This window comes from Crinia signifera, chromosome 6 (genome assembly GCF_055691185.1).
Source record: "Crinia signifera chromosome 6, ASM5569118v1, whole genome shotgun sequence".
Lineage (NCBI taxonomy): Eukaryota > Metazoa > Chordata > Amphibia > Anura > Myobatrachidae > Crinia > Crinia signifera.
Genome location: NC_139222.1, coordinates 47,435,357 through 47,462,722, shown reverse-complemented (window position 1 = coordinate 47,462,722; position 27,366 = coordinate 47,435,357). Strand labels below are relative to the sequence as shown.

Genomic DNA, 27,366 nt, shown 5'->3' with positions numbered 1-27,366 from the left:
ACAATCATCAATCCTACCCCACAAGCTGTCTGTCATCCTTGACTCTAAACTGTCATTTGTATCTCACATTAAATCGGTCTCTTATCATGTTATATGCATCTATACCAGTAGTTCCCAACCCTGGTCCTCAAGTACCCCCAACAGTGCACGTTTTCCAGGTCTCCACACAGAATCACAGGTGACATAATTAGCTCCACCTATGGATCTTTTAAAATGTGTCTGAATAATGAGTGCACCTGCTGGGAGACCTGGAAAACATGCACTGTTGGGGGTACTTGAGGACCAGGGTTGGGAACCACTGATCTATACAACGTATACAAAATTAGTCCGTATCTATACACAAGACACTTCAAAACTCTAATCCATGCAATAATTCTCTCACGGATTGATAATTGCAATAGCCTCCTTAATGGTCTTCTTAAGAAAAGACTCTCTCTACTACAATCCACTTCCACTCACATACAAAACCATTAACCTGACTACACCAACCTATATCTCTGCGCTTATCTCAAAATATATCCCCACCTGGCCTCTCTGCTCTGCGACTCTCAGCCAAACTCATTACTAGATCCCATTCACAAGTGCAGGACTGTCTTCAGGCAGCACCCACCTTATGGAATGCCCATCCACGCACATTTAAGAATCTCCTCTAGCCAACACACTTTCAAGCATTCCCTGAAAACTCACCTCTTCAGGCAACCTGATGATATTCTGGAACCCCAACATAACCTCCAGTAGCAGTCATATCTAGTTGTATCCCATCAGGACTGTCTTTTGCAAGCAGGTGGGGTTGCCACTCTATAGAATCCAATCATTATCTTTACCTCGTATTATCCCTATAGATTGTAAACTTGTGAGCATGGCCCTCATACGTCTAAATCAGTTTGTTACTACCCAGTTTGTTTTTTCACTGTTTCCAATCATAAAGCGCGATGGAATATGCTGCGCTATAAGAATCTTTGAATAATATCCCTTTTCCACTAGCAGAAATAACCCAGTAATCTCCACGGGGACGCGCATCTACCCGGGTTTTTCTGCTAGTGGAAATGCTCCCTGTCAAATAACCCGGTTTGGATTCCCCTGCAATCCTACCCAGTTAATGATCAGGGTAGCACCCGGTTTGCACCTGGGTTCAGGGTTAGTGGAAACGCTCCCAACCCGGTATATTTGAAAAACAGAGCTGATTGGAGCTTCTGGGGCATTGTTATGTGAATTTTGTATATGTTTATGTGCACTTTTTACATGTCTAGGTACACAAATGGCTCAGGTATACTGTAAACAACAGTTTTCACAAAAGTTTTACGTATCGTGTGTGAAGACACTTAGGTTTCATATTGAATATTTGGGACTAAAATAAAGGCAAATTTTTTTCAAATAAGTATTTCTGCTCTATTCTTTAATCAGAAAATGTTGTGTTTAATGGTGGCCCTTTTGGGTAATGGTGGCCCTGTTTTATGACCTCCACTTTGGTAAAGCCCTTTAAAAAGGCCTTTTCTTATGTAATCTGTAGGAAAAAACAGGCTTTACCTGGGTTAAGTGTAAAAGGGGCTGATCCAGCAATTTACCGGGTAGCACTGTAGTGGAAATGTGTCTTAAACCTAGGTCCAACCCGGTATCTATCCGGGTACAAATTACCGGGTCCGACCCAGGTTGCTAGTGGAAAAGGGGTATAAATAATAAATAAACAAACTAGAAGTAACTTGTTTAAGATAAAGATTAGTGGGGTGATAATCAATGGTCTCACCAAGGACAGATTGAGACCCATACATAGAGAACCAATGACTGATGGCTTCACCCGCAATCACTTCACAATATGAAAAGACAGTTTTATTCATCAATGTGTCTGTATTACATCAAGAAATGGAACAAAAATGAAATGCATCGTACAATGTGTACAACATGGAAAAACATAAATGACACAAGACCTCAATACAACACAGGCCAATATACAAGTAGACACAATCCTCTGGATTCTGGAGTTAGCTATAATATCAAGAACGTTATTATATGGTCCCCACACCCTGCTGCGTCTTCCTCATTAGCTCCTCATCTTGCATAGAAAGTTCTGTGAGCTTCTTTCCCATCCGCTCATGGATATCAAGATATTTAGACACACAGCGGTCAAGACAGACACTCTCCCCTTTGGATAGCTCTGGCTCCTTGTAGTGAGGAGGAACACACTTTTTGTGACATGCACCAGTCATTCTAGGAAAAATAAAGGGCAAATATTACATCATTGAAAATAGAAGTTCAGTTGTAGTGATGAAAACATTTTCACAGTTTACCCTTAAAAAAAAAATGACATTGTTGCTGTAAGAAAATGCAGATGTTTTTCTTCCTTATAAATAAGAATTTCTGAAAAGTTTATCTTTATAGAAACATGTATTTTTCCAAGTTACTATCGATCACCCCAGTCACTGTATGATGTGGTGTGACTGGCATGTATGACAGATATGGAGCTCAGTAACAGAGGAAATCAGGATACTGTTAAATGTAACATGACAAATGGATTAGGACAGTGGTAGCCAACCCTAGCCCTCGAGAGCTACCAACAGTTCACATTTTCCAGACAACCTAGCTGCTGCACAGCTGCACTCATTAATCACATACACATTTTAAAAGATACACAGATGGAGCTAATTAGCTCACTTGTGATTCTGTGAGGAGACCTGCAAAACATGCACTGTTGGTAGCTCTCGAGGACTAGGGTTGGCTACCCCAGGATTAGGACTACAATACCCCTTTCAGACATACGCGAAAATCCCGGGTTTTTTCACATGAACGCGCTCAAACCCGGGACTAGTGTATGTCTGAAAGGGTATACCCGGGTTTTCACTCCCGGATACTGAGCACCTGCAATTGACCAGGGTTTTTCCCGGTATTTAACTCCCGGGTATAATACCCGGCTTATGTCTGAATGGGTTTACCCGGGTTTTTCCGTTTTAAACCTGTGATGTTGCTTTTTTTTGCTGCCGGGGCGTGTCCCATTTTAATGATGAAACACTGAAATGCTTGAAAAGCCTGGCTTATGTGTGAAAGGGGTCTACCCGGGTATTTCCCGGATTTGAGGTGTAGTGTGAAAGGGGGTCTGTTACTAAAATCCTGGGAGTGACCTGGGTTGAAAATCCCGGGTAAACCTGGCCAAAATCCCGGGTAGTATGTCTAAAAGAGGTATAATTAATATCCAACAATAGGAGACATTGAACAAGAAAAAGATTACACAGGCAGCAATTAGTCATAGGGATACTAGGAAGATTAAGCAAGAAATGGAGACAAGCACAAAAGTGAAAAAAAAAAATATGGAAAATGAAATAAATTGAGACAGAAAACAGAAGAAGTGTACATGCCATAGGGGTAGGGAAGAGTGAGAAAGCTAGACCACAGAGATAAAACAGTGCAAGAGGTGCATGCTGGACTTACATAACCAGGACCTGCGGTACCGCACATTGCACTGAAATACCTCATCATGTCCACACAAGATATGCACACAATAGATTGCATGATCCGTCAAAATAGTGCAATCATTCTAATATATGGCCAATTTAAGAATGGAATTCACGGATACATTTTAATGTAAAGATACAATAAAATATTCAGGATTAAGAATCTGCTGACTATATTGCACATTATAATGACTACACTCTTGACTTTTTGTTTTCTCTGGAGGCATGTTTATCTAGCTAGCGATTGGGATACCTACCAGTGGTCACAACCATGGTACTGGAATCCGAATATCACTTACGATGCAGACGCTAGAATTCTGACAGCTGGCTAAATCACATCTACAGATTGATTGTCAGATCTGGCTGGTTGGAAAAAAATCCTGGTAAAATCTGAATGACAGTTTGGCAGTATTTCCAAGCAAAAAAATACTGGTAAAATCTGAATGACAGTTTGGCAGTTTTCCAGCATTTCCAAGCAAATAGTCAACTGTCATATGCTCTCATCAATTACCAGGATTTTGTTCCAACCAGCCAGATCTGACAATTGATCTGTAGATGTATGGCCAGCTTTATTCCAACAAGTGGATCACGGCCATAAGGTCAATACTATAAAGGTCAATATACATCAGGGCTTGACAAATTTAAAAAAAATCTAGGAGCCAGAGAAAATAAAAATAGGGGCAGTGTGCGCCGAATGCGCAGAATTTTATTTACAATGCAATGCCTATTGCACATGTCACACACCCATTACATGTTATTCCACATGCCATAATGCCCATTACACGTTATGCCACACACCGTACCACACGATGTAACGCTTAGTACATATTATGTCACATAACTGCCGCTTACCTACATGCTCATTGCTACGGGTTACATGCTTGATTCTAGGGGTAACTTGCCCTTTTGCCCGGGGGTAACTTGCCTAACTTGCCCTTTTCCCCGGGGCTAACTTGCCCTTTTGCCCTGGGCCAACTTGCCCTTTTGCCCAGGGCTTGCTTGTTGTTGTTGCCAGTGGAGGTGCGGCTGTGGGGCCAGGGGAATGACCCCTGTTTTAGAACTGGGTAGTAATCGCTGTCTCCCTTGCTGATCCACACAGCAGGAGAGTCAGGAGGCACAGCGGCTTTGCGGGGACTCGGTGCCTGGCGTCTGTCAGGATGACGCAGAGAAGGAAGGTCAGAGGTCTCAGGCTGTCCTGCAGTGATTGGATGGGGCAGCAGCGGCGCTGGGGACTTTTATTGGCTGCTGCAAGAGTCAGGACCAAGTGTATTTTAAAAATCTTTTATGCTACCTCCGCTGCGAACACGGGGAGGGAAGGGGGGGGGGTGGCTGGGGGGCGGTGACCGCGCTGCCGCTGGCCTGAGAGGAGGAAAGAGACGGGTTGTCGGGTTGCTGGCAAAAAATCTGGTCGCCAGGAAGCATAATCTAGTCGCCTTAGCGACCAGGCTCCCTGCATTTGTCGAGCCCTGATTTACATTATGTTGACAGGGCTTAGGTCAACACCTGAAAGAGTTTGATATGGCTTAGGTCGATAAGCATTAGGTCGACATGAGTTTCACTTTTTTTGAGCCGACTTGTGCCGACAGGCGGTATTTCATAACCCACCATCCACTAGGGCAGGGGTGGGGAACCTTTTTTTGTGCCAAGGGCCCTTTGTTAGGGGAAAAAATCCTTCGGGGGCCATATGTAAAAAAAATTCTTACAAATTGTCCTGCTGCAGCCGTCCCACGCTCCGACGGCTGCCGCTGGATAGGACTGACAGTCTCCGGCTGCTATTGAGTAAGAGGAATCTCACGAGAACTACCGACCTCTCGCGAGAATTCCCCAGTACTTGGGAGGGCCACTCAGGCAGGCTACAGAGGCCGCATACGGCTCCCTGGCCTGAGGTTCCCCACCCCTGCACTAGGGCGTGGGGGGAGAACATAATAGGGTGCCAAAAGCATGGAGAGCGCCAACATTCGGGACAAAAAAAAAAATGTGGAAAAACTCAAGTTGACCTTCCCATTGTCAACCTAAAGCTTGTGTCAACCTTCCGACCTTCATACAATCGACCCTTTGACCCATTGGAATGGAGGGGAGGTTTACAGAACTAGTGGGATCCATCACAAGAAAACGACAGTATTATTGTTTATGCAGGGATCCGTAATTCCTGTGACATGGTACATCAGCGAGATGAAAACCTGAAGGCAACATTAGATACAGATGTCCCCAAATAAATCTAGCCTCCTTGTGCTAAATATAGCCCTTCTAGTCACGTCATGCCATTTTTGTTCAACTTCCATTAAAATTCTGTTATCTGCATACAAAATGCTACACCAGTGTTTTCCTAGAAAACATTGTAACATACCATTTCAGATACAGCCGTAGTCACACGAACACTACATGCTCGCATAATTTTAATCTTCAGGGTCTGCTTGTGCGTCTTATTCACATAGCTATTAAAATCCTGCTGCGTGGCTGAAGCAAGATGTAAAATCCTGCTGCGTGGCTGAAGCAAGATGTATGGGAAAACATCTATATATCATAGGGGTGGCTTTAAGAGCACTATTTAAATACAAAAGGTACAGTATTTTGCCCTTTGGTGAGAGCAAAGTACAGATTTCCTCTCCAAGGCCCTTATTCTGGTCGGTGCGGTTATATCCGCGTGCGTTCGGCCCGCAAATGTTTTGGGTCTGCGCATGTGCAGAGGCGTCTCTGCGCATGTGCGAGCGGGGCGTACGGCCAAATCCCGCATGATATGTGAACACTCCGAACAGGGGGTGGAGAGGGGCGTGAAGGGCTATTTGGGCTCATTACCATATGCATACGCCCCGCGTTTCATGGGCGTTCCCATGCAAACGCTGGGCGTACGTATGGTAATGCGGCCGTGACACACGTGTAGGGGGCGGACATATGACATCGCCGGATGTCAGCTGCCCGCCCAGATCTCTGCTTTTGCACGGAAAAATGTCTGTGTGTTCTGAGGTTGCGGGAGCTGGTGGAGCACTCGGTCCTGCATTCGATGGTCTGCGACCATCGAATGATGGGGGAGGTTCCCTTAGATGGAGGAGGCGTATTCCGTGAAAAATACACGTGCGGTCCGTTCAGCCAGCTTCTTACCGCGTACGGACGAGTTGGCGATCCGTATGGAAGGCGGGGTTTCGCACGCACGGTCCTGGCCGCATATTCGGATCCGGCCGCACCGATCAGAATAAGGGCCCAAGTATTCCCAGGGGTTGATATTACCAGGGCTGCAACTAGGATAATGCTCATGGTGCCTTTCACACTGTGCATTCTTGGAGCAGGTGCACTCCCAGCATCAACCCTAAGTGGCATCATTGTTCACTGTCATCACTGGGTAGAAACAGATGACTCCCTGTAGCGCCGAGCATATATCCATGCTACTTTTTCTATTAAAATGCATCTTGGAAAACCATACAAATAGAATTTACAAACAGCTTCTTCTGATTTAAATGATATGTGGCTTGCTTTTATTGATATCTGCATTCAAAAAGCTACATTTACAGGGTCAGAGGATTTTTTTCCAGTAAAACACTAATCTAGCATTTCATATGCAGATACAGCAACAGTGGCAAACTAAACATAGTCATGCTGCCTATCATTTTCACTAGAAGAAACTGCTTGTGCGTCCTACTGCAAATAAGATGCACTTTAAAAGGAAAAGGTTGCATGCAAAGATACTTACCGAGTCACACGGACATATGTAATGCCAATTGTAGCACACACAGAATAAATAACGTGGAAACATTTGTCTTCTAAATGGATGCTTATGGCATTTTTCAAATGAGGAGCCATCTGCCACTTTGACCCTTTTATCTCCAACTTATAAAAGTATAGGTATGCGGCTTCACTAATTGCTTAAAACAAATCTTTATAAGTGATATGTGATTTTGGACCAGATGTATCAAGCTTCAAAAAGTGATACAATGGAGAGTGTACATCCAGCTCCTACCTGTCATTTTTCAAACCCAGCCTGTAACATGACAGTTAGGAGTTGATTGTCTGGCTGTTTATCCCTCTCCACTTAAAACACTTTCTGAAGCTTGATACATCTGGCCCTTTGTCTGTAAAGAGGGTCCTCTGAACCAATGGGGGAAAAAAAAAAACCTCAAGACACTGAAAATTGTCCAGAACAATAGATAAGTAATCACACTGAGTACAGCATTACTGAACAGTAAGGCAGACGCCACCTGCCTGACCCAGAGGAGACATACCGGAGTTGTGACGGATTGAGACCTGTGAGTTGCGCCGGGACTAATTCACTTGTGCCTATATTGAACTGGCGACCAGTTCAAATTAATCCGGCAATTGTTTTACCTTTGAGTTAGACAGGAAGACCCTGCATGTACTCATAATACTGCATTTCCATTTTTCTGTTTTGTATGTGCTTGAAGGATCTGAATGTGACATATCAGGCACTATTTGTTTTTACTGGTGTGAATTAAAGTATTGCTGTACATAACTGTACTTCACTATATTCACCCTTTATTCTCCGCATATACCACATCCAAACGAAGGGGAATGGATACTTGTTGTTGAACCATTCAGCGCCTGATCATAAGATATGTATAAAATCTTTGTGAATATTGTTGTATGTTAAGGGTTAAGGGAAACACCCTTTATATATATATTTGATCGGCAGCTGAGCGCACTGTTGGTGGACACTCCACACTTCCCTAGTAAGGCAGAGGTTCCCAATCTTTTTCGGATCACGGCACCCCTAGGCCCCCAAAAAATATATAAAATTAAGTAGCTTGTGTTTATATGTGTTTCTTAGGTTCAGTTATGTGGTAAAGGGCAGGATTTGCTTCTGATTATACACATATTTTATGATTGGCAGCCACCAGCACTGGTTTTGTCCATAAATAATTGACCATAAATAATTTGAATTGGTCCTGGGCGACCAACCCGAGGCACCCCTGCAAGTGTCCCGAGGCACCCCAGGGAGCCACGGCACACAGTTTGGGAACCACTGCAGTAAGGTATAAATATGCTGGATTTTGCTTACCGATTATACATATCTGCCATCATTTCCACCTCCAGTTCTGCCGCCAACTGCTGCGCTTTTAAAGGGTCCATTTTATCCCAGTTGTGCTTTTTATGTCATGTGTATAAGCACTCCTGTAGAAAGCAAATCAGTATAGTCAAACTTGTCAGTAACTTATCATTTAAAAAATATTTGTATTAGCATATAGTTTAATACGATATTGACATCACAAAATTTTATTGTCCTAAGCGGCACAAAAAGTTATAGTGAAAATGCAGGAGGCACAGGGCCTTTTATTTTGACCAAATGTCCTTGTCCGCTACAAACAAATATAGGCGTTTGCCACCAAACAATGATAAGAGGTGAGTACATTTAACTGCAATGTACTTGTTTACTAGTGTAGGGACGTGCAGAGATTTGGGGTCCCTTGAAGAAAGGCTGCAAGCTTAAATGTTTTGAACAAAATAGGAACAAAATCCCCATGCTTTTATTTACTAGATAAAGATAAGCAGTATATTATTGTTATAGCTGATAGCAATGGTCTTTTAACATTTGCCAATATTTTGTCCTATACTGATATATACACTATTTCAAAGTAATGCCTGACATCCCTTGCTTCCTCCCTTTCATTAAGTTCACATTTGCATTATTTTCACCTATAAAACCTTGTGATGACTCAATTAGGTTCTGACTGCGAAGGGATATTAAAGTTGTCTATATTTTGAAATTACTCCATGATGTCTCCTTAGAAACGGGCATATGTCCCGCAGCAGGAATGAACAGCTTTCAAAGTACTGTATTCATATACTGCTTCATATAGCATGTAAGCTGATATACCAAAACAAGAGGGTAGTTATATTGAAGATAGGCTGTCCAAACGTTCACCTAAAATAATCTTGCTTTATACTAACAGAGTATACATACATTAATGAAACTCCCATCTTGGTGATCAAAACATATCATCTATAGTCTAGTGTCCATGAGTCTCCAAAACACTGCCATCTGCTGGCAGAGAGTGAAACTTCATCTCTTTCTCACACATGCACAACACTGAAGGTAGCAGACTAGCTTTTGAAGCTTTTGCTTCGAGCGGGCTTACTAGTACTGTACATGCTTACTATTGTTACATACAATACAGCTTCAAGTGGAGATTTTGCTCAATGCGGCAAGATGTGTGACGCAAACTAGATGTTTGTTTCAGATATTTACATCTTTCGCGCCACAGTTTGCCCATTGACAGACTTATGGTGTAGTGAGGACTAAGGTTGCCAATACACTAGTGTGATTTGCCCACTTTTCATCCGATTCCGACGGAACAGTCCAATAAATCGCATGTACTTCAGCTCCAATTCTGATCAAATGCATGGTCCCGAACACAATGGAATGAGCCAGAGAGCGCAAAGCCTGCACTATAGATTTATTGGATCCTGCAGGCCTTGCTAGGAGCACATACATCGTATGCAGAAGGACTGCATACAGGAAGCTGCCATAGCTGTTCAAGGGGGATCCTATGCAACTTCTCCCCTCAGAGAAGTAGCATAGTATACGGGGGGCGTTAGTGTTTGCACTTTTCCTTTAATTATTGCAGTGTAAATCTGGGTACACACATAAAGATATATGTCCAATCTGTCTGTTGGGAACAAGGCTCTGGTAATGGGAGAAAAATGACAATTAGAGTTCATCTTAGCACCGAGCTCTCCACTGTGGTGCTTCTAGCACAGGTTTGCATATCAGTGCTGAAATACAGAAGCACCACAGTAGAGAATGACGGGTGTGGTACATGGGTCCGACAGTCGGGATCCCGACAGTCATTAGCCTGACTGGCCGGACCCAGACAGCATGGTGCTGCGCTCGCCACGCTGCGGGCACGGTGGCTCGGTACGCTACGCGAGCCACCTATTCTATTCTCCCTCTATGGGGGTCGTGGACCCCCACGAGGGAAAACAGCTGGTGGCCGTCGGGAACCCGGCTGTTGGTGTTTTGAGTCGGGATCCCGACGACGGGTAAATGTCGGGACCCCGTCCGGCACCCGAGAATGACACCCCATTGATTTTAGAAGATGCAGGGTGCTAGAGTGAACACTATGGACAATGGTCACTCAGAGAAAATTGGTTAAATCTGCTTAATTTAATAAAGTTATACAAATAATTATTTTTGTTCATTTTCCTATATTTGGGAGCAAATGGTTGACTGAAATTTGTTCCAATACATTACCATATTTTGTTTCCACACATATGGGACAGATAAACTACAGTATTAGTTGTATACTCAGATTTACTCCTCTGTGGCAAGATGCATGGTGTGACTCAGTCAAATTGGTCCCTTGCCTTACATGTCCAAACTATGGCCCTCCAGCCATAGTCCCATCATGCCTTGCCACAGTTTTGCTATTACGGAATGATTAACTTTGGCAAGGCCTGCTGGGATGTGTCGTTTCACAACAGCTGGGCCACAGTTTGGACATTCCTGCTTTACATGGTATTGCTTCTTTTGCATTAGCGCCAACATCCCATCTACCGTCAGAAGACCAGAACGGATCAGTAAGAGGACACAAGAATTTGGACAACTAGCATCCCAATCAGTGCATATGTGGGGAGCAAATATACTTTCCTGACCCCTGTCGAGAGTCCTTAATTTGGGATACCAGTATACTGACTACCGGCATCGTGGCCGCTGGCCATCCATGTTTTCCGTAACAACTACCCACACACTTTGCCAGTTATTTCACCAAACCAGATTGGATTTTAAACATATATTTATGTTGCAATTTTCCAAACCAAAACACATACAATCATTCAAATGTGAAAGATCTTGTGGCCTAGTCAGTATTCTTACTGACCCTTGAAATTTAAGGAGCTGACACAATGAGTGTTGTCAGCAGATCCAAATATATAGGAGCAAATTTGCATTGCTCCAGTGAGGCAACAGCTGTTCTGAAAAACAGCTGTCCCCTCAAGCCCACTACTACTTAGCACCTAATTATTAGCAGGGAAAGTTTATGCAGCTAGATTTCTGTATATGCATGAACTCACGCATGCACATGGAACAGTCGGGGAATCTGTACAAATTGTTCTTTGCAAATTGGACCATCTTAAAGTTAAGCTAGGCTCAGCAGCCATCTGAAGACTGAGTTCATAAAACTGAAGCTTGAAGAACTTAATACAGTAGTTCTGCTTCAGAGCGGCAAGGCTCACAAGTCAAAACAAAAGTAGAAAATAAGATTTCTGCATGAATAAATGAATGATGAATAAGCCACTAAAACAGAAAAAAACTATGTAGTCCAATTTTCTACACAATACTATCAATCTCATTGAATAATGTGATATACTATAATAAACAGATGTGTCCTCACCGAGCTACCCTTTTTCGTGCAATACGGAATAAGGCACTTGCCACAATATAAATGCTCTGCTGTTTACAGGTAGGGATTTCCATACTTTATTCTTCCTGAAATTTAAGTCACTCACTCACATTAAACTTTATTTAGAGTCTCCTAGATACTGCATATTAGCATTCTAGTAGCAAAGGAGTTGGTATAAAGTCACAAATTAAGAATAAAAATGCACGGCGCAGGACACTCGTATTGGTCTGTCTTGCTGTCCTTTTTGCCCAGATTAGTGACTGAAATGCACATAGAAGCTTAATTTTTAGTGCTCCTTGATTTAGAGCCTTAAGTTATGCAAATAAGACACAAGGGGGGTGAAGGTTAGGCTGCAGGAAGTTGAGGGTTAAGTATAGGTGGTGGTGGGGGTTCAAGGATTAGGCACTAGCATTGAATCTTGTTTATATGTGATCACAATACTTTAATAGTAATTGCTGTAAAAACGGGACTATGTAAAAACCGGACCGGACTACACTCCGGACCGCCGGATAGGACTTCACAATCTGCAGTCCGGAGCTTGTAGGGTTCGGTCCGGGGGGTGTCCTGTCCGGGGGGTGTCCTTCCCCATGTCCCCTGTGATAGCTATCACCAGGGACATGGGGAAGGGGTGATTACAGCCTCCCTGTGTGGTCCGGACCGTACGGTTTTTGCTACATGCCCGGACCATACAGGGAGGCTTTATTCTCCCCCTGCTCCTTTCCCTGGTGACAGGCAGCCCCCCCAGACAGGACACCCCCCGGACCGGAGGCTACAAGCTCCAAAATGCAGAGTTTGATGTCTGGTCCGGCAGTCCGGGGCTTTTGTCCTGGTCCGGGTTTCACCCATACCCTGTACACACTACTGTAAAATTGTGTAATTTCAGCTAGCAACTACATTGCATAGCATACCTCCCAACATGACCATCTCCAGGAGGGACAGAATGCTCTGTTGCTGGACTTCCATCACCTGTTATAAACAGGGTAATTGATAAGAAATGTGTTTCAGCACAGGTGATTGTAATCCATAAATTAAGAGGAAAGTTCAGAAACAGAGCATTCTGTCCCTCCTGGAGATATGCATAGTGCTCTTCCAACATCACATTGTGAAAGCCATTGCCGATGATACATGAGCCCTGGCAAGATGCAGGATGCCCAACGCTGAGACAGAGACACATGCATACGCACTGAACTCACCAACATGGGACAGTCACAAAAACTACTACAGACACTCAGACCCACGCGTGCATTACACTCACCCAGAAACCTATGCCGGCGGCACGTGTGTATTACAGGGTTTAAATTCTTCCTGCTTACTGTAGTACCATAGAGTCCAAGGGCATGGCTGGGGAAGATCATAGAGAGTACATTATGGTTGAGTCACGTGTCACCGACACACAGAACTCAAGCGCCACCTACAGTATGGCTTTCGCTGTGATTCAGCCGGTAGTTTTAGTAGTGCACACAGATTAACCTTGATGTCTCTGTGATGATAGATTAGAGTAGAAAGATAGATGTCACGCAGACAACTGTAGCATGCGTTAGTGGTAAATTATGCCTTTCTGCTTCAGGGATTAGGACAGGGTTAGTTGCCGATTTTTGAGCTGCTCTCTCCGGGAGAGGACAGCGATCGCCAGGGGGTAGGGGGCGGGGCCGACCGATGTGATGAGGAAGGGGGCGGAGCGAGAGGTGGATCTCAGCAGAAACATGTCAGTAGGGATGGTCATCAGTGCCTTTGCCAAAAGTGCAACTGGCCATCAATAGTGTAAAACTATACAATGGGTGACAATCGATAGTTTTATATATCGATGGTCCGACTTTTTTAATCTCCTCTCCGGGAGAAGCAGAAGGAAGGCTGGGGGCGGGGCTTGAGGAGTGTGATGTCATTAAACTCTGCCCCAACTATATTTTTAATCATCGATGGTGGATGGCCATCCCTACATGTCAGCAGTTACAGCAGCAATAGCAATACTATACTCAACTCTGCTCGTGCCACTTCTCCCACTGCCGCTGCTCCTGTTCCCTACTGTGTAACAGGGTTGCTTCCCCCCCCCCCCCCCCCCCCCGGAATGGCCGGGAGGGTCCCGGAAATCGGGTCCCCCTCCCGGCCCCCCGGAAAAAGGGGCAACCCTTCTGCAAAACCGCCTGGCTCTCGCGACCCCCCCGACCCTTTGGTGGGGGGGGGGGTCCGCGGGTCAAATGACGCGAATAGCGCCATTTTAGCCCCACCCACCACAGTGCAATGACATAAAAAACGGCATTGCACATTGGGGGCGTGGCAAAAAGTAGCCGTCTGTGTGGCTCTGCCCCCTCCCCACCCCTTTTCACTCCCGGCGGCCCCGACCCCCCTGAGCTGGCTGCCCTCTCCCGGAAAGGGCAGCCAGAAAGTCAGTAAGTATACTGTGTAATGAGTAGCTGCTGTATGCAGCGCTACCCACAGAGCCCCGCAGTGGCTGACATTTACATAATAGATCAGCTACGTCATGACGTCGCGCTTGTAGGATCCAGCACTTCATGACTTGCACATGCGCAGTCCGACTTTTCAGCTTGCAGGCTGAAAATCCGTGAGGATCCTAGGTAATTCTGTGACACCGGGAGAATGAGGCAAAATCCGGGAGGATAGGCAACCTTGGATTAGGTGAAATCCGGAACCAGACCGCAGCCAGACTCTGTCTGGCTCCCAGCAGTGACATCAGGCTCTGCTCAGGGGCGTAACAAGAACTTTGTGGGCCCCATAGCAAAATCTTACAAGGGCCCCCCCTCCAAGAGTCAAGAGAGTGTGAGTATATCCGAGGGTAAAGAGAGAAAGGGATGAGAGGGGGAAGAGAGAGATAGAGGGTGTCAGAGAGTAGGAGAGTCAAGAGAGAGTGAGGAGACAGAGATAATCAGGGTAGAGAGAGAGAGACGGAGTGAGAGAGACCATGTTTAGGGGTAATATAGAAACTTTGTTCGGGAGTGTGATAGAGACTGTGGGCCTTATTCTAGTTCACTCTTTCTGACAAAATCCTTCTTAGATGGACAAAACCATGTGCACTGCAGGGGGGCAGATGTAAAATGTGCAGAGAGAATTAGATTTTGGTGAGTTATTTTGTTTCTGTGCAGGGAAAATACTGACTGCTTTATTTTTACACTGCAATATAGATCTCACTTTGAAGTAAAACCCCACCCAAATCTAATTCTCTCTGCACATGTTACATCTGCCCCACCTGCAGTGCACATGGTTTTGTCCATCTAAGAAGGATTTTGTCAGAAAGAGTGAACTAGAATAACCCCCTGTGTCCCTTGGGGCAAAATATAGGTGTTCTATACTTAAGGTGAAAGAGAGGAGGGAGAGGGATGGGGGTAATAGAGGGGGAGGCTCTCACATGCTAGGAGGAGGGCAGAGGTGTGACAGAAGGTGAAAAATTAAAATGGAAGCATGTTTGTTGGCAGAAGTAAAGGGAAGGGAAGGGGCAGATAAAAGAGTAAAGGGAAGGGACAGATAGAAGCACATAGAAGTAGTGTGGAAACAGCTTTATAACATAGGAAGCTGACAGAATCCAGGGGAGACAGAGGAGGTGAAAGAACCTGTCACTTACAGGGTCGGCAGGAACACAAAGGTGAGGAGGGTGAGGGCAAAACATGTGACATGCAGGAGGGGGAAAAGGACCTTTCAATCCAGTGTCCACGACCCCCCACCCCCAGCTGGTTACAGAGGCGTAACTAGAACGTTATGGGCCCCATAGCAAAAATTTTGAATGGGCCCCCCCCCCCCCTTACACACAAAAAATTGTCACTAGAGAGAGACAGTGTGAGGGTGCAAAGGAGAGACAGAGAGTGAGAGACAAAGTAAGGGAGAGGCAGGGAGTCAGAGAGGGTGTGAGGGAGAGACAGGGCGTGAGAGCGGGCGTGATAGAGAGGCAGTGAGGGAGAGGCAGGGTGTGAGGGAGAGGCAGGAGGGAGTGAGGAGTGAGGAAAAAACAGTGAAAGTATGTGAGGAAGAGGCAGAGTGTGAGAGAGGATGTGAGGGAGAGACAGGTGGCGAGAGAGGGTGTGAGTAAGAGACAGGGAGTGAGAGAGGGTGTGAGAGTGAGGATGGAGGGGAGATGAAAGGGACGGGATGAGATAAAAAGATAAAAAACATGGTGGGGGAGAAATAGATGAAAGAGACAAGAGGGGGGGATGAGAAATGGGGTTGGGAGGCAATGAGGGGGTTAGTCTGGGGAGGTGGGGTGGAGAACAGAAGCTTAAAAAGGATCACTTTTCTCATCATAAAATTCCTCCTCCACCCCCCCAGTACAAGCAGCCTGGGTACATCTGGCAGGGGCAGATCTCCCACTCACCAGCAGTCACTGCTGCGATTCTGTCTCCAGGGCAGAGGTTGCGCCGGGCTTTACATTGTAGTGGCAGCGGCGCTGGGGTCTCCAGGGAAGAGACCACGCCGGGCTCTTCATGGCAGTGGCGCCAGGGTCTCCAGGGCAGAGGCCACGCCGGTCTCTTCATGGCAGCGGCAGCGGCGCCGGGATCTCCAGGGCAGCGGCAGCAGTGGGCTCTCCAGGACAGCGGCTGACTCTGCAGAGCAGCGGCAGAGACGGCGCTGGGGCTCTCCAGGGCAGAGGCTGCACAGGGTATTTTACCATATGCTAGATCTCCTAGGCGGTGCTGAATCTTGTATGCACCGGCTCTCCAATGCGCATTGGAGAGCCGGTGCATACAAGATTCAGCACCGCCTAGGAGATCTAGCATATGGTAAAATACCCTGTGCAGCCTCTGCCCTGGAGAGCCCCAGCGCCGTCTCTGCCGCTGCTCTGCAGAGTCCGCCGCTGTCCTGGAGAGCCCACTGCTGCCCTGGAGATCCCGGCGCCGCTGCCGCTGCCAGTTGTATTGGGGACACAAGACACAAGACACCGGTGCAGCCACTGCTGGCAGCCTGCGCTGTACTATTTAAAAAATAAAATGGAAAAAAACTAAGAAGGTGCAGGGGATAGCCTGCTGATCCTTCGGGCCCCCCAAGCCCCCGGGCCCCATAGCGGTTGCATCCCCTGCACCTACTGTAGTTACGCCACTGGCTGGTTACATGCTAAGCATGTTTTGGGAGATAACCTGCTTTGCCTGTCATCCTCAGGACAAGAAAATGTACATACACACAGATATATATCCGGTGTTTGGGGGTCAGACCTCATCTCCTCCATTCCACTTTCACCGGAAGGGGGCATTCAAATCCACACTACTGTCAGGCAATGGCAGTGCAGAGTGCCTGTGAGCAGTGACCCGCTGAACCCGAGCTGCTGTGCATCCTTCTCTTCCCCTGCATGCTTTAAATTATGCTACCGCGCACCACCGTGCAAATCCCCCTGCCCGTGGCTGCAGCGGCGTAGCTTGGTTTGGGGCGCCCCCCCCCGCCGTTAATGGGGGGGGGGACCCCCCGGCCGCCCGTGCCCGCGCCCCCCCTCCCCCTCCTCATCGACGCAGGCTTACCTGTCTGCGCGTCCCGGCTCCCTATGCAGACAGACCACAATAAAATGGCTGCCCCCATACTGCAGACAGTTTCAGAGAACTGTATGCTTTATGGGGCGGCCATTTAATCGTGGTCCGTCTCCATAGAATTGTTTGAAGCCAGGAGGGAGCCGGGACGCACGGACAGGTAAGCCTGCGGGGGATGGGGGTAGGAGCATTACTATAGCACCGCAGCCCACGGCACCCCCACATGCACAGCGCCCCCCCGCGACCGCGGGGGCTGCGGTGCTATAGTTACGCCACTGCGTGGCTGTGCATTACCTGGTGGCGCCTGGTATCACGAGTGGCTGGCAACGGAGGATGAGCAGCGGGGGCCCGACACCCGATGGCAGGCTTCTCCTGGCGCCGGCCAGCCAGGGTAAATCGAAGGCTCCGCCTCCTGCCTGGGAAACAGAAGGCAGCTGCAGCGCCCTCAACAGTGTGGCAGTATACACGGCTGGCCATAGATTAGATTCTGTCACTGCCTCCGGCTCCCTCCATTCTGTAAGGAAGGAGAACTCGGCGCTGCAGGGTCTGGCGTGGAAAACTACTTATAAAGTAATAATAATAATGCAGAAGGGTGCAGGGGAATGCCTGCTGGACCCCCCCCCCCCCAGGGGCCGGGCTCCATAGCAGCTACATCCCCTGCACCCTCTATAGTTACGCCACTGGCTCTGCTGCCGCTAATGGTGTGTACACAAGGAGGGCGATTCTCTAACACAGAAATGCGGTAAAAACCCCATTATCTGGGTTTTTACTGCATTTCTGTATGTTCTGTCCCCCCTCCGCATGTTGGCGATTCCCTGCAGAAGTCTATGGGCTTCTTACCACAGCACTGTGGGAGGGATCCGTCACGGATCCCTCCCAGCATGCCCTGTGGCAGGCTTCCGGCGCTCTGCGCATGCGCAGATGGACTCCCGGGTCACAGACCCGGAAGTCCAGCACCGCATCGCAAGGGACAGCTCTTATCGCAAGAGCTGTCCCTTGCATTAATAACCGCATATGTTAGAGCATATGTGGTTATTAATAATGCTATGCCCGGCGATAATGGGCAGCGGATGTTACAACATCCCGCCCAAGGTGAGATTTGGCATGAGATTTTGTCTATGTAGTCAAAATTACATCGGGATCGCATGCAGATTGCACAGGTTTTTTAACCTTGCAATCCTGATGCGCGCTCCAGCACAGCACAAATCAAAGCCAGATAGGCAGGGCTGCATTGACTATATACTGTAGATCTGTACTATATAGTCAAAATTGCATGCATGTCTCATGGCTTGCCATACGATTCCGGATCGAATAGAACGGCCGTTGAACGTGTGTACACACCATAACTGTGGAGCTTTGTGTGTGCGCTTCCATCTGTCCAGGGGCATGTCTGCCGAGGGTGATTACTTGGGAAAGCGGCATTCCCAGATTAGGCAAGACAGGAGGCGGGGAGGGAGAGATCACACACTCAAAGCAGTGACAGTGACATTGTGATGCTTACTTAAATCAGGAGGTTGCACAAAATGTGTTACAATCAGGGGTGCCGAAAGAGGGGGGAGCAGGTACAATTTACCCGGGCCTGGGCCTGTCATGGGGGCCCTGGTCTGGACACACAGTTTTTTTTTTAATTTGGTGGCAATTGCACCGGTTCTGAGTGCGCCAGAGTCAGCTGTTCAGTGGTGGCATTGGGAGTGCAGATGTGGTCTGGCGGGGGGGGGGGGGGGGGCAGCAGCATCACAGAGGTCCTTCTGAGCATTGTTCCGCTCTCCGACTCCAGGGCCTGCTGAGAGCTAGCCACGTGATTTAGAGTTTACCGTGGCTCGACGACACAGGGATACTTAGGGTAGGTAGTCCCTGGGTGCCGGGAGGAGCTGGGTTAGAGAAAGGCCATCTCCCACGGGAGAACCACTAACTCCGCAGAATCCAGCCTAACCCTCTCCCCATCCCAGCAGCCATCAGCAGCAGCAGGTGCCATGTCTCCAGCCTAGCAGTCCCAGACCTGGTTCCCCACCCATGTCCAGGTCACTGTGTTCCAAGGTGGAAGGTGGTTGGCTGGTTGCTCTGTGTCTGCTGCCTCCCTGCCTGCTGCTGGGGCTGAGAGCCAACTCTGGAAGTCAGCATGTAACCCCTGGCAGAGCATGTACTGTACCTCAATGGCAACGAGCGTGTTAACCCCTGGCAATGCATTTAAACATACCCCCAACATGACCCATTCCATTAGGTACAAAATGCTCTGTTCCTGGACTTCCCTGTCAGTGGTAGTTACAGAGGTTGAACTCCAGCGCAGTCCAAAATTCAAAGAGGGGGAGTCACATCAACTGCCAGTGAGTCCAGGACAGTGATGCTTGGGCTGGCAATATATGTGACCCCAGCTGTCCCCGAGTTTGGCGGAAATACAAAACTGCTACTATATTCTGTGGACTGCTTGGCCCCTCCTGAGGGAGACGAGGAGACTGTGAGTACAGGCACTTTGTACCTGGTGCCTGAGAGGTGCGAGAGCAAAGCGTTATAAGTGCCGTGAGCACATGCCGTGGATACTCCCAATTTGCGGGGGAAGCCCAGAGATACAGTCTGTGTGTCCCGACTCAAGTGGGCCTTCATACAGCAATACAAGCCGATCGCACTTACTACTAGGTGACGGGAGCGTGCGCTGAGATACAGCAGGCTCTGCTATACATTCTTCAGAGCCGGAGCTCTGGGACTATCAATACGGTCACCTGTGGACAATAGCTTCCCACCTTCAGATCCTGCGCAGCCTTCTCCCCCACTCATCTTCTTTTCTCCGTTGTCCCCCTCACCTTCCAAGGAAACTGGAAATCAAATTATTGACGGCAGCTACATCAGTACTGGGGACCTTTAAAATTGGAAAATCGCCTGGTGTGTACACCACATACTCTGGAGGCTATATCATTTCAATTGGAATACCTGTGCTACTCCACAACAAAATCAAAGGGGACATTAAGTATCCTGAACTTTGATCAGCACTGGTGAGAATTGGCTGCATTAGAGACATCAGGTCTCCAAGTATTATATGTATAATATTGTGGTATACTTTTCAAATTAATGTGCCCGGCAGTAGTCAGTGTCTATTAATATGCTATATTTTATATAGGCCATTTTTATGTGCTATTAATAAATTTTATACTTTAGTGACAACTGCGCTCTCTCTTCTTTATAGTTATTTGTAGTTTTCCCTTTGAGTGACTCAGAATCACTCCTGAGAGCGGCAATTGCCACAAATCTTTTTATAATTAATCTGTAATTGATTGTATTGGTTTAATTATATGCGCCCGATATCCCTATTCTCTGCTGTTGCGCTGTGTGTCTAAATATATCACACCCCAGCGATGGCAGACTCAAGACGGGATGTATTAATATATATCGCCGCCCTTCGACGCGATGCTGCCGCATAAGTACTAACATATGCGGCTGGCATCGCGATGCGGTGACGGAGCCCCCCCGCGATACCTGGAATGTGATGTGCGGGGGGGCTCCGTCACCTCCCTGCCCCCTCCTGCATCCCTCACGCCAGGGACAGCTAAGCATGCTGTCCCCGGCGCCTCCTCCTCCCCCCTGCAGCCGGAAGGACGTCCGGCTGCCTCACTAGGGAGAGGAAGGTGTTACCTTCCGGGTCCAGGAGGACCTGGACCAGGTAAGAGAGGGAGGGGGTCGGCGGGTTTTTCGGCGGAGGCGTCGGGCGGCGAAAAAAAGCCCATAGGCTTCTATAGGGTATCGCCACCCAAAGGTGGCGATACCCTACACTGCGGTGACGTGGCGGCCGGGTAATAGTACATAGGAAAATGCGGCAAAACGGGGGTTTTACCGCATTTTCCCGTTAGTACATCCCGCCCTCAGGATGCTTGTTTAATATATGTGACCCCCCCCCCCCTTTTTGAATATTGGACTGTGCTGCAGGCTCACATCTGTAACTGCCACTGGCAGGGAAGTCCAGGAACAGAGCATTTTGTACCTAATGGAATGGGCCATGTATGTGTAAATCCTTTGCAAAGAGCATGTAACCCCTGGCAGAGCATGTTAACCCCTGGCAGAGCATGTAACTCAGGGCAGAGCAGGTTAATCCTATGGCAAAGAGCATGTTAATCCCTGGCAGAGAATGTTAACCCCTGGCAGAGCATGTTAAACCCTGGCTGGAGCATGTTAACCCCTTAATATGCAATGAGCATTACGGTGTGTGGCATAACGTGTAATGAGCATTATGGCATCTGGTATAATATGTAATGGGTGTGTGACATGTGTAATAGGCATTACAGTGTAAATTTTTGTACGTGTATCCACCTTGGAAGCAGTGGCGTAACAACAGGTCCGCAGAGTGTGTGGGGAGCTCCGTCCGTGGGGGCCACAGGAAGTTGTTGTACCGGGGCCCAGGATTTCTCTTGGCGGCCCTGGTTTCGATAGTAGTATACATTTACTATACACAGAGCCGGGCCTAGGCATAGGCAACCTAGGCAATTGGCATAGACAGAACAGAGGTTAATGCCAGTCGCACAGGAAAATATAGTATTGGTTCAATTTAATGGACCCTTATGTTTGGGTTATTGTGAACTTCACATTTGAGCCAAGGGTGTGCTACCACGAGACATTGGATATTGAGAACAAAAAAGAGAAAAGGAAAAGAATGTCTTTGGTTGGTGCACCTGAGTAGTGAAGTACAATAAAATTTAACTTTTATTAAAGGTTTCTAAAATGTTGCGAAATAAAAGACACACAAACATACATATAAACACGAGACTGGTGAATATTAAAAAGGATAAGAATCCTTATTCAGTGTCCCCCCGATATGCACATTTTTTAAGTCTTAGATTGAGTGTGACGTACAGTATTAATCCCCTGGTGTGTATGTATGTATGAGGGAACCCAAATGGCGGTTCTTATATCCCACCGTATGAAATTAATTGATTAGTTGTGGTTTGCCCGGCAAATATAATTACCCTTGTGAGTAATCTACTATGAGGTGGGGTTTATATTGTCGGTTCTTTCTAAATATAATAATCAGGGAGGCTGAAAGTGGTTCCTATAATGCAGTGTTTAACCTGTGGCGCTGGGTGCGGATAGTACTTCCACCCGCCCAAGGTTGAGTTACTGCCGCTGTGGACTAAAGCCGTCATTTCCCTTGTGGCTAGGAAACGTCTGCGGTACATATGTCCACACCAGTTGCCGACTAGTAGCACTGCCTGTACATATGTCCACACCTGTTGCCGACACTAGTAGCGCTGCCTGTACATATGCCCACACCAGTTGCCGACACTAGTAGCGCTGATTATACATATGCCCACACCAGTTGCCGACACTAGTAGGGCTGCCTGTACATATGCCCACACCAGTTTCCGACACTAGTAGCGCTGATTATACATATGCCCACACCAGTTGCCGACACTAGTAGCGCTGCCTGTACATATGTCCACACCAGTTGCCGACACTAGTAGCGCTAATTGTACATATGTCCACACCAGTTGCCGACACTAGTAGCGCTGCCTGTACATATGCCCAGACCAGTTGCTGACACTAGTAGCGCTGATTATACATATGCCCACACCAGTTGCAGTACACTCACATATTACTCAACCATATCCTCCAACATTTGAAGGGCAGAAATCGACACACATCCGGGAAGGGGGTGTGGCCACGGGTTAAAGTGGGTGTGGTCACATTTAAAGTGCGTGTGGTCACAGCCCCTTTCTGAATGTGTTCTGTGCCTTTTTTTTTTTTTTAAGAGGACCCCCACCAGTTGCCAGCCAGTCCCTGTTATATGTAAGGACCCTCCTAGCCTCCTGGTTGGCAGTACAACTTTGAGCAGAGCCTTATTGGGACCCCATGGGGCCCTAGGCACGTTTCTGACATGGGGCCCCTTCTGCTACATACCAGATATGGGCTGTCTTTGGCTATAATCAGCATTTCACATAGTACATAGGGGCTCTGCGCAGGTTACTGTACACCGGGAGTCCCACTGTACAGCGTCTCAGGACGGTCCTCTCCTGCACGCACTGTACGGCGGACTGACGCTTTGCACAAAGGGGCGAGTAACATACCGCGCAGAGAGGCTCCGCTCAGTCACGGCCATAGACTGCCACCATCCTTTGTTGTGCTCCATGCCTGGCTCCTGGCGTCAACGGAAGCGTCGGCGGAGTTGGCGTGGTTCCGGCTGTCCATCATCTCCCTCTGCTGCCGGAAGAGCAGCCTGCGACTACAATTAGAAACTACAACTACCAGAGTCAGGAGCCAGCTATCAAAAATCGGTACATCGGTACACTTTGATTTTGCCTGTACAGACCGTTAAAAATCGGGGTACTTGTTTCCTAGCACGGCCACCATCGGGGGTAATCGTGTACCTTAACTTAAGGTACACGATTACCCCCGATGGACCCGATTTCCTTTGAAATCAGGTCCATTTTGCCGGTAAAGGCAAAATCGGGTCCATTGCGTCGGTCGGGTGCATTAACATGGCACGCGACGCACCCGATTTTCCCATAGGGTTCAATGTTAAAATATTTTTAACACTGTAATCGCTTTATCGCGTCGGTCTTGTGCCATTATAATGGCTCAAGATGCGATGGACGCGATTAAGCACATTTTACATAGCTAACAATGGGAAATGGGCCAATATGGCCCATTTCTCATTGTATATGCCCCCCCCCCCCCCATTGTGAACGTCACCCCACGATGGGGTGGGGTGCCGTTGAGGCGGTTAAAATTGGGGTCTGGGGAGACTTTTACATTGAATCCAATGTAAAATAGGGTCCCAGGGACCCTATTCACATTTCAATCAATGTAAAAATCGGGACCATCACGATGCGATCGATGCGATGCGACCAACCCGATCAACATCGGTGTGGCCGTGCTAGGAAACAAGTACCAAAATCGGTACTGTACCGGCAGAATCGGTACAGTTGGAGGGTATGCTCAACTAGTTCAGGGCACTTCAGGCTGGCAGCTCATCCTTTCTTGTAGCTCCCTCCATTCATGTAGCTCCGCCCCCTCCAGCCGTTAGCCCCACCCCTTTTCGGTCCCTGCAGTGGCGCTGACCAGGGTGCTTAGGAAAACAGGGTAGTGTCTAGATCCCCTTCAGTTTTGACAATATTCCCATCATGCCCTAGTCTCTACCTTAGGAACAGGGAGGGAGCTTCTGTGCTGTCAGCGCTGCTGCCTGTAATACAGTGTAACACAGGCGCAGCAGCTGCGGAGGGGAGTGTCATCAATAGGAAATAGGCTGGCCGGGCCACAGGCGGGTGTTGCAGATGCCGGTCACTGCAGGTGCTGCAATCGTGCGGGGTCATTAGGAAGTGCCTGTGCACCCCCAGTACCCCCCTGCGCACGCCTCTGAGTCAGATGATTGTCAGTGCGCCAGACCCCGCTGCCGCTCGCTCCCCAAAGCGGCAGCGCGGGCTGCCTTAAACAAGCTACACCACTAACATACATGCCATTACTAGAAGCCCAGCCCACAGGGGCTGCAGACAACAAGCCTCTGTGCCCTGCCCACAGGGGCTGCAGACAGCAAGCCCTGTGCCCAACATTACCTGCTGTGCACTGATCAGCATCATACCTGCTAGGAAATGGAAATTACCATCTTATCTATTCACAAAAGCTGGTGGTACTTGTGTAATATCTGGGCGCCCGATTTTTTTATAGCATGCATTAACTTAAGGCATGCGATGAGATGCGATGGGACCCGATTTTCAGGCATGCGATGCGACGCGACCGACCCAATTTTGCCATTGGACTCAATGTTAAATTGTACCTGAGACCCGATTTTACATTGGATCCAATGTTAAATGCCCCCCAGACCCACCCTGATGGTTAATTATTAGGTCAAATGCCCCCCCATTGTTAACGCCACCCTACAATCAACGCCAACCCGAAGCGTGGCGAGCGGCGGCGGTACGCGTCCTCCGACCTTTTCATACCCCCACTATCCACGTCGACGTGGAGTTGAATTGATATAGTGTGGCGAGCGCAGCGAGCCACCGATCCTGAAGCGTGGCGAGGGGACGCGGAATACGAGCCCGAAGCGTGGCGAGCGGATGCAGATTACTTAACATGTATTCCGCTTGTGCTCGTCACGCTTCAGGCTCGGTGGCTCGCTACGCTCGCCACACTATATGAGGTGCCATGTGCCCCCCGGGCCGCTTTATCAATTAGTGCGGTGGGCTGGCTTAAATATTGAAAAGAACCCTGGTGGTCCAGTGTATTTAGGGTGGCAGCCGCAGCTTCTGCCCGCCCGCAGCCCGGCTGGTATTGTAATGTTCACCGATACTCTTCTATATGTACCGGCGCTCCGCCGCAGCGCGCACTGGGAGGAAGAGGAGAGACAGAGTACGTCTGTCTTGTGTGCCCCAGTGTCGCTTACCCACATCGGTCATGTGCCTCGGGACCGGGAGCTTGGACTGTCAGTGACTGGGTGCATGAAATTGAAAGGCTGTCGGGTGCCGGTGTTCAGCATGCGCATAGGAGCCATCACAGCTGCGTGTCCCCGCACAGCAGCCCACGGCGCCTCTCTGCACCCAGTTAGCAGCGGCTCCCAAAGCTGCCTGCCATCGCTGCTCTGCCTTCATCCCTTAAGAGGACACATGCAGGGCATTACAGGGCAGGAGCACATAGTTGGGATGCCGCCTGGTGAGAATTGGGGGGGGGGTGTGGTGGTTGCCACTGGGTGAGAAGGGGGGTCCTGGGTGTGGGTTGCCACCAGGTGAAAACGAGGGGGCACCAGATTACAGCCTGCGCTGGGCGCTGTAAAGCCTAGGCCCTTATTCTGATCGGTGCGGATATTCCCGCATTCTTACGGTGCGGTCCGCACGCCACGGTGTTTTGCCGCGTGCGGCCATCGTCCGTAGAAACGCCCACGTGTCCTCCGCATTCGGACGGACTCACTCTTTAAGAACAGGGCGTGTTTACGGACGACATACAAAGCATGCGTGTGCGGGAGAAACACTCCGATTCGGCACGGTATTACAGAGTATTACAGAGTATGCTCGGGAATACCGCATCCGAACGGGAGCCAAGCGGTGCTACCGCCCGTAAGCGGAGTATTTACGCCAAACAACCCACTATGAAGTATCTTCTGCTATACATCACATGACCCACTTATTCAATTACCTATCCTCATAAAAAACTGCTTATTTGGAACATGTCGAATACACATGTGTATTGCTAGTATTAATATTCTGTCATGTCCATTGTTAGCAGTTTTAAAGTGTCTGACAAGTACAGCATATGTGGGGGACTAGTAAGGTTTCCTTGAAGCAGCAATGGTTTCAATTAAAGCACTGACAAGCGTCCTATTAGTGAGTAATGAGTAAAGGAGTAGATTCTATTGGGTTCAGGTGTTAATGGTTGTAGTCATTAGGCGTACGTTCGCCTACCGCATGAACGAGTGGTGTCCGCAAAGCAATAGTACACTTGTGGACACCGCACATTTCTGCCCTTTTTGATCGCGTGCATTCGGAGTGGTTTCCGAATGTACGCCCCCCAACATAAGTGTACTCCCCCGTGTCCGCCCATGTTTCCGCCCCGTTTTGCCCACTTTGAAACTACGCCCATGTGTCATTCCGCATGACGCCCATAATACGCCCCTATTTCCCGAATGATAGCGGTGAACAGTTCTGGACGGGATCTGGCCGAACTGGTACCGAGTCAAAGCGTGGCACATGCGCGTTGCGTTCTCCACGCATGCGCAGACGCCGTAAACACGCGATCCGAAAGTATGCGGTAAAGTCCGCGTCAATCAGAATAAGGGCCCTAGTTTTGACACCGCACAAGTGCAGTTAAGTCCCAGGAGCAGGCAGCTCAGCAAGTGGGAGTGGAGACTTGGTGGCGTTCCATGATGTAACTCCTGGCATCGAGCATGCAACCCTAGGTGTTCTAGCATGCAAACCCTGGCAGAAACCTTTTGCAACGAGCATGTAGGTAAGCGGCACTTATGTGGCATAAAATGTAATAGGCATTATGGTGTATGTTATCATATGTAGTGTTCATTCCAGCACCCGCTATCTTTGAAAAACCATGCAGTTCCTCTTGCCTGCCTGGGGTGTCGTTGTTTGCTGTGGTGTTTCTAGCACAGTGCTGCTATACAGACCACACTGTGCTAGGAGCACTCCAGCAGAC

General features: G+C 48.2%; 1 protein-coding gene across 1 annotated transcript; it reads right to left on the bottom strand.

Annotated features, from left to right (window-relative positions):
• Window positions 1-1,801: 1,801 nt before the first annotated feature.
• Window positions 1,802-13,371, bottom strand: TIMM10 (translocase of inner mitochondrial membrane 10). The gene is made up of 3 exons (XM_083146124.1): window positions 13,047-13,371; window positions 8,452-8,564; window positions 1,802-2,205 (listed from the first exon to the last, which is right to left on the bottom strand). Exons 2-3 carry the CDS (start codon window positions 8,520-8,522, stop codon window positions 2,004-2,006), a joined length of 273 nt encoding a protein of 90 aa, XP_083002250.1. The 5' UTR covers window positions 8,523-8,564; window positions 13,047-13,371; the 3' UTR covers window positions 1,802-2,003.
• Between the last annotated feature and the right edge of the window lie 13,995 nt (window positions 13,372-27,366).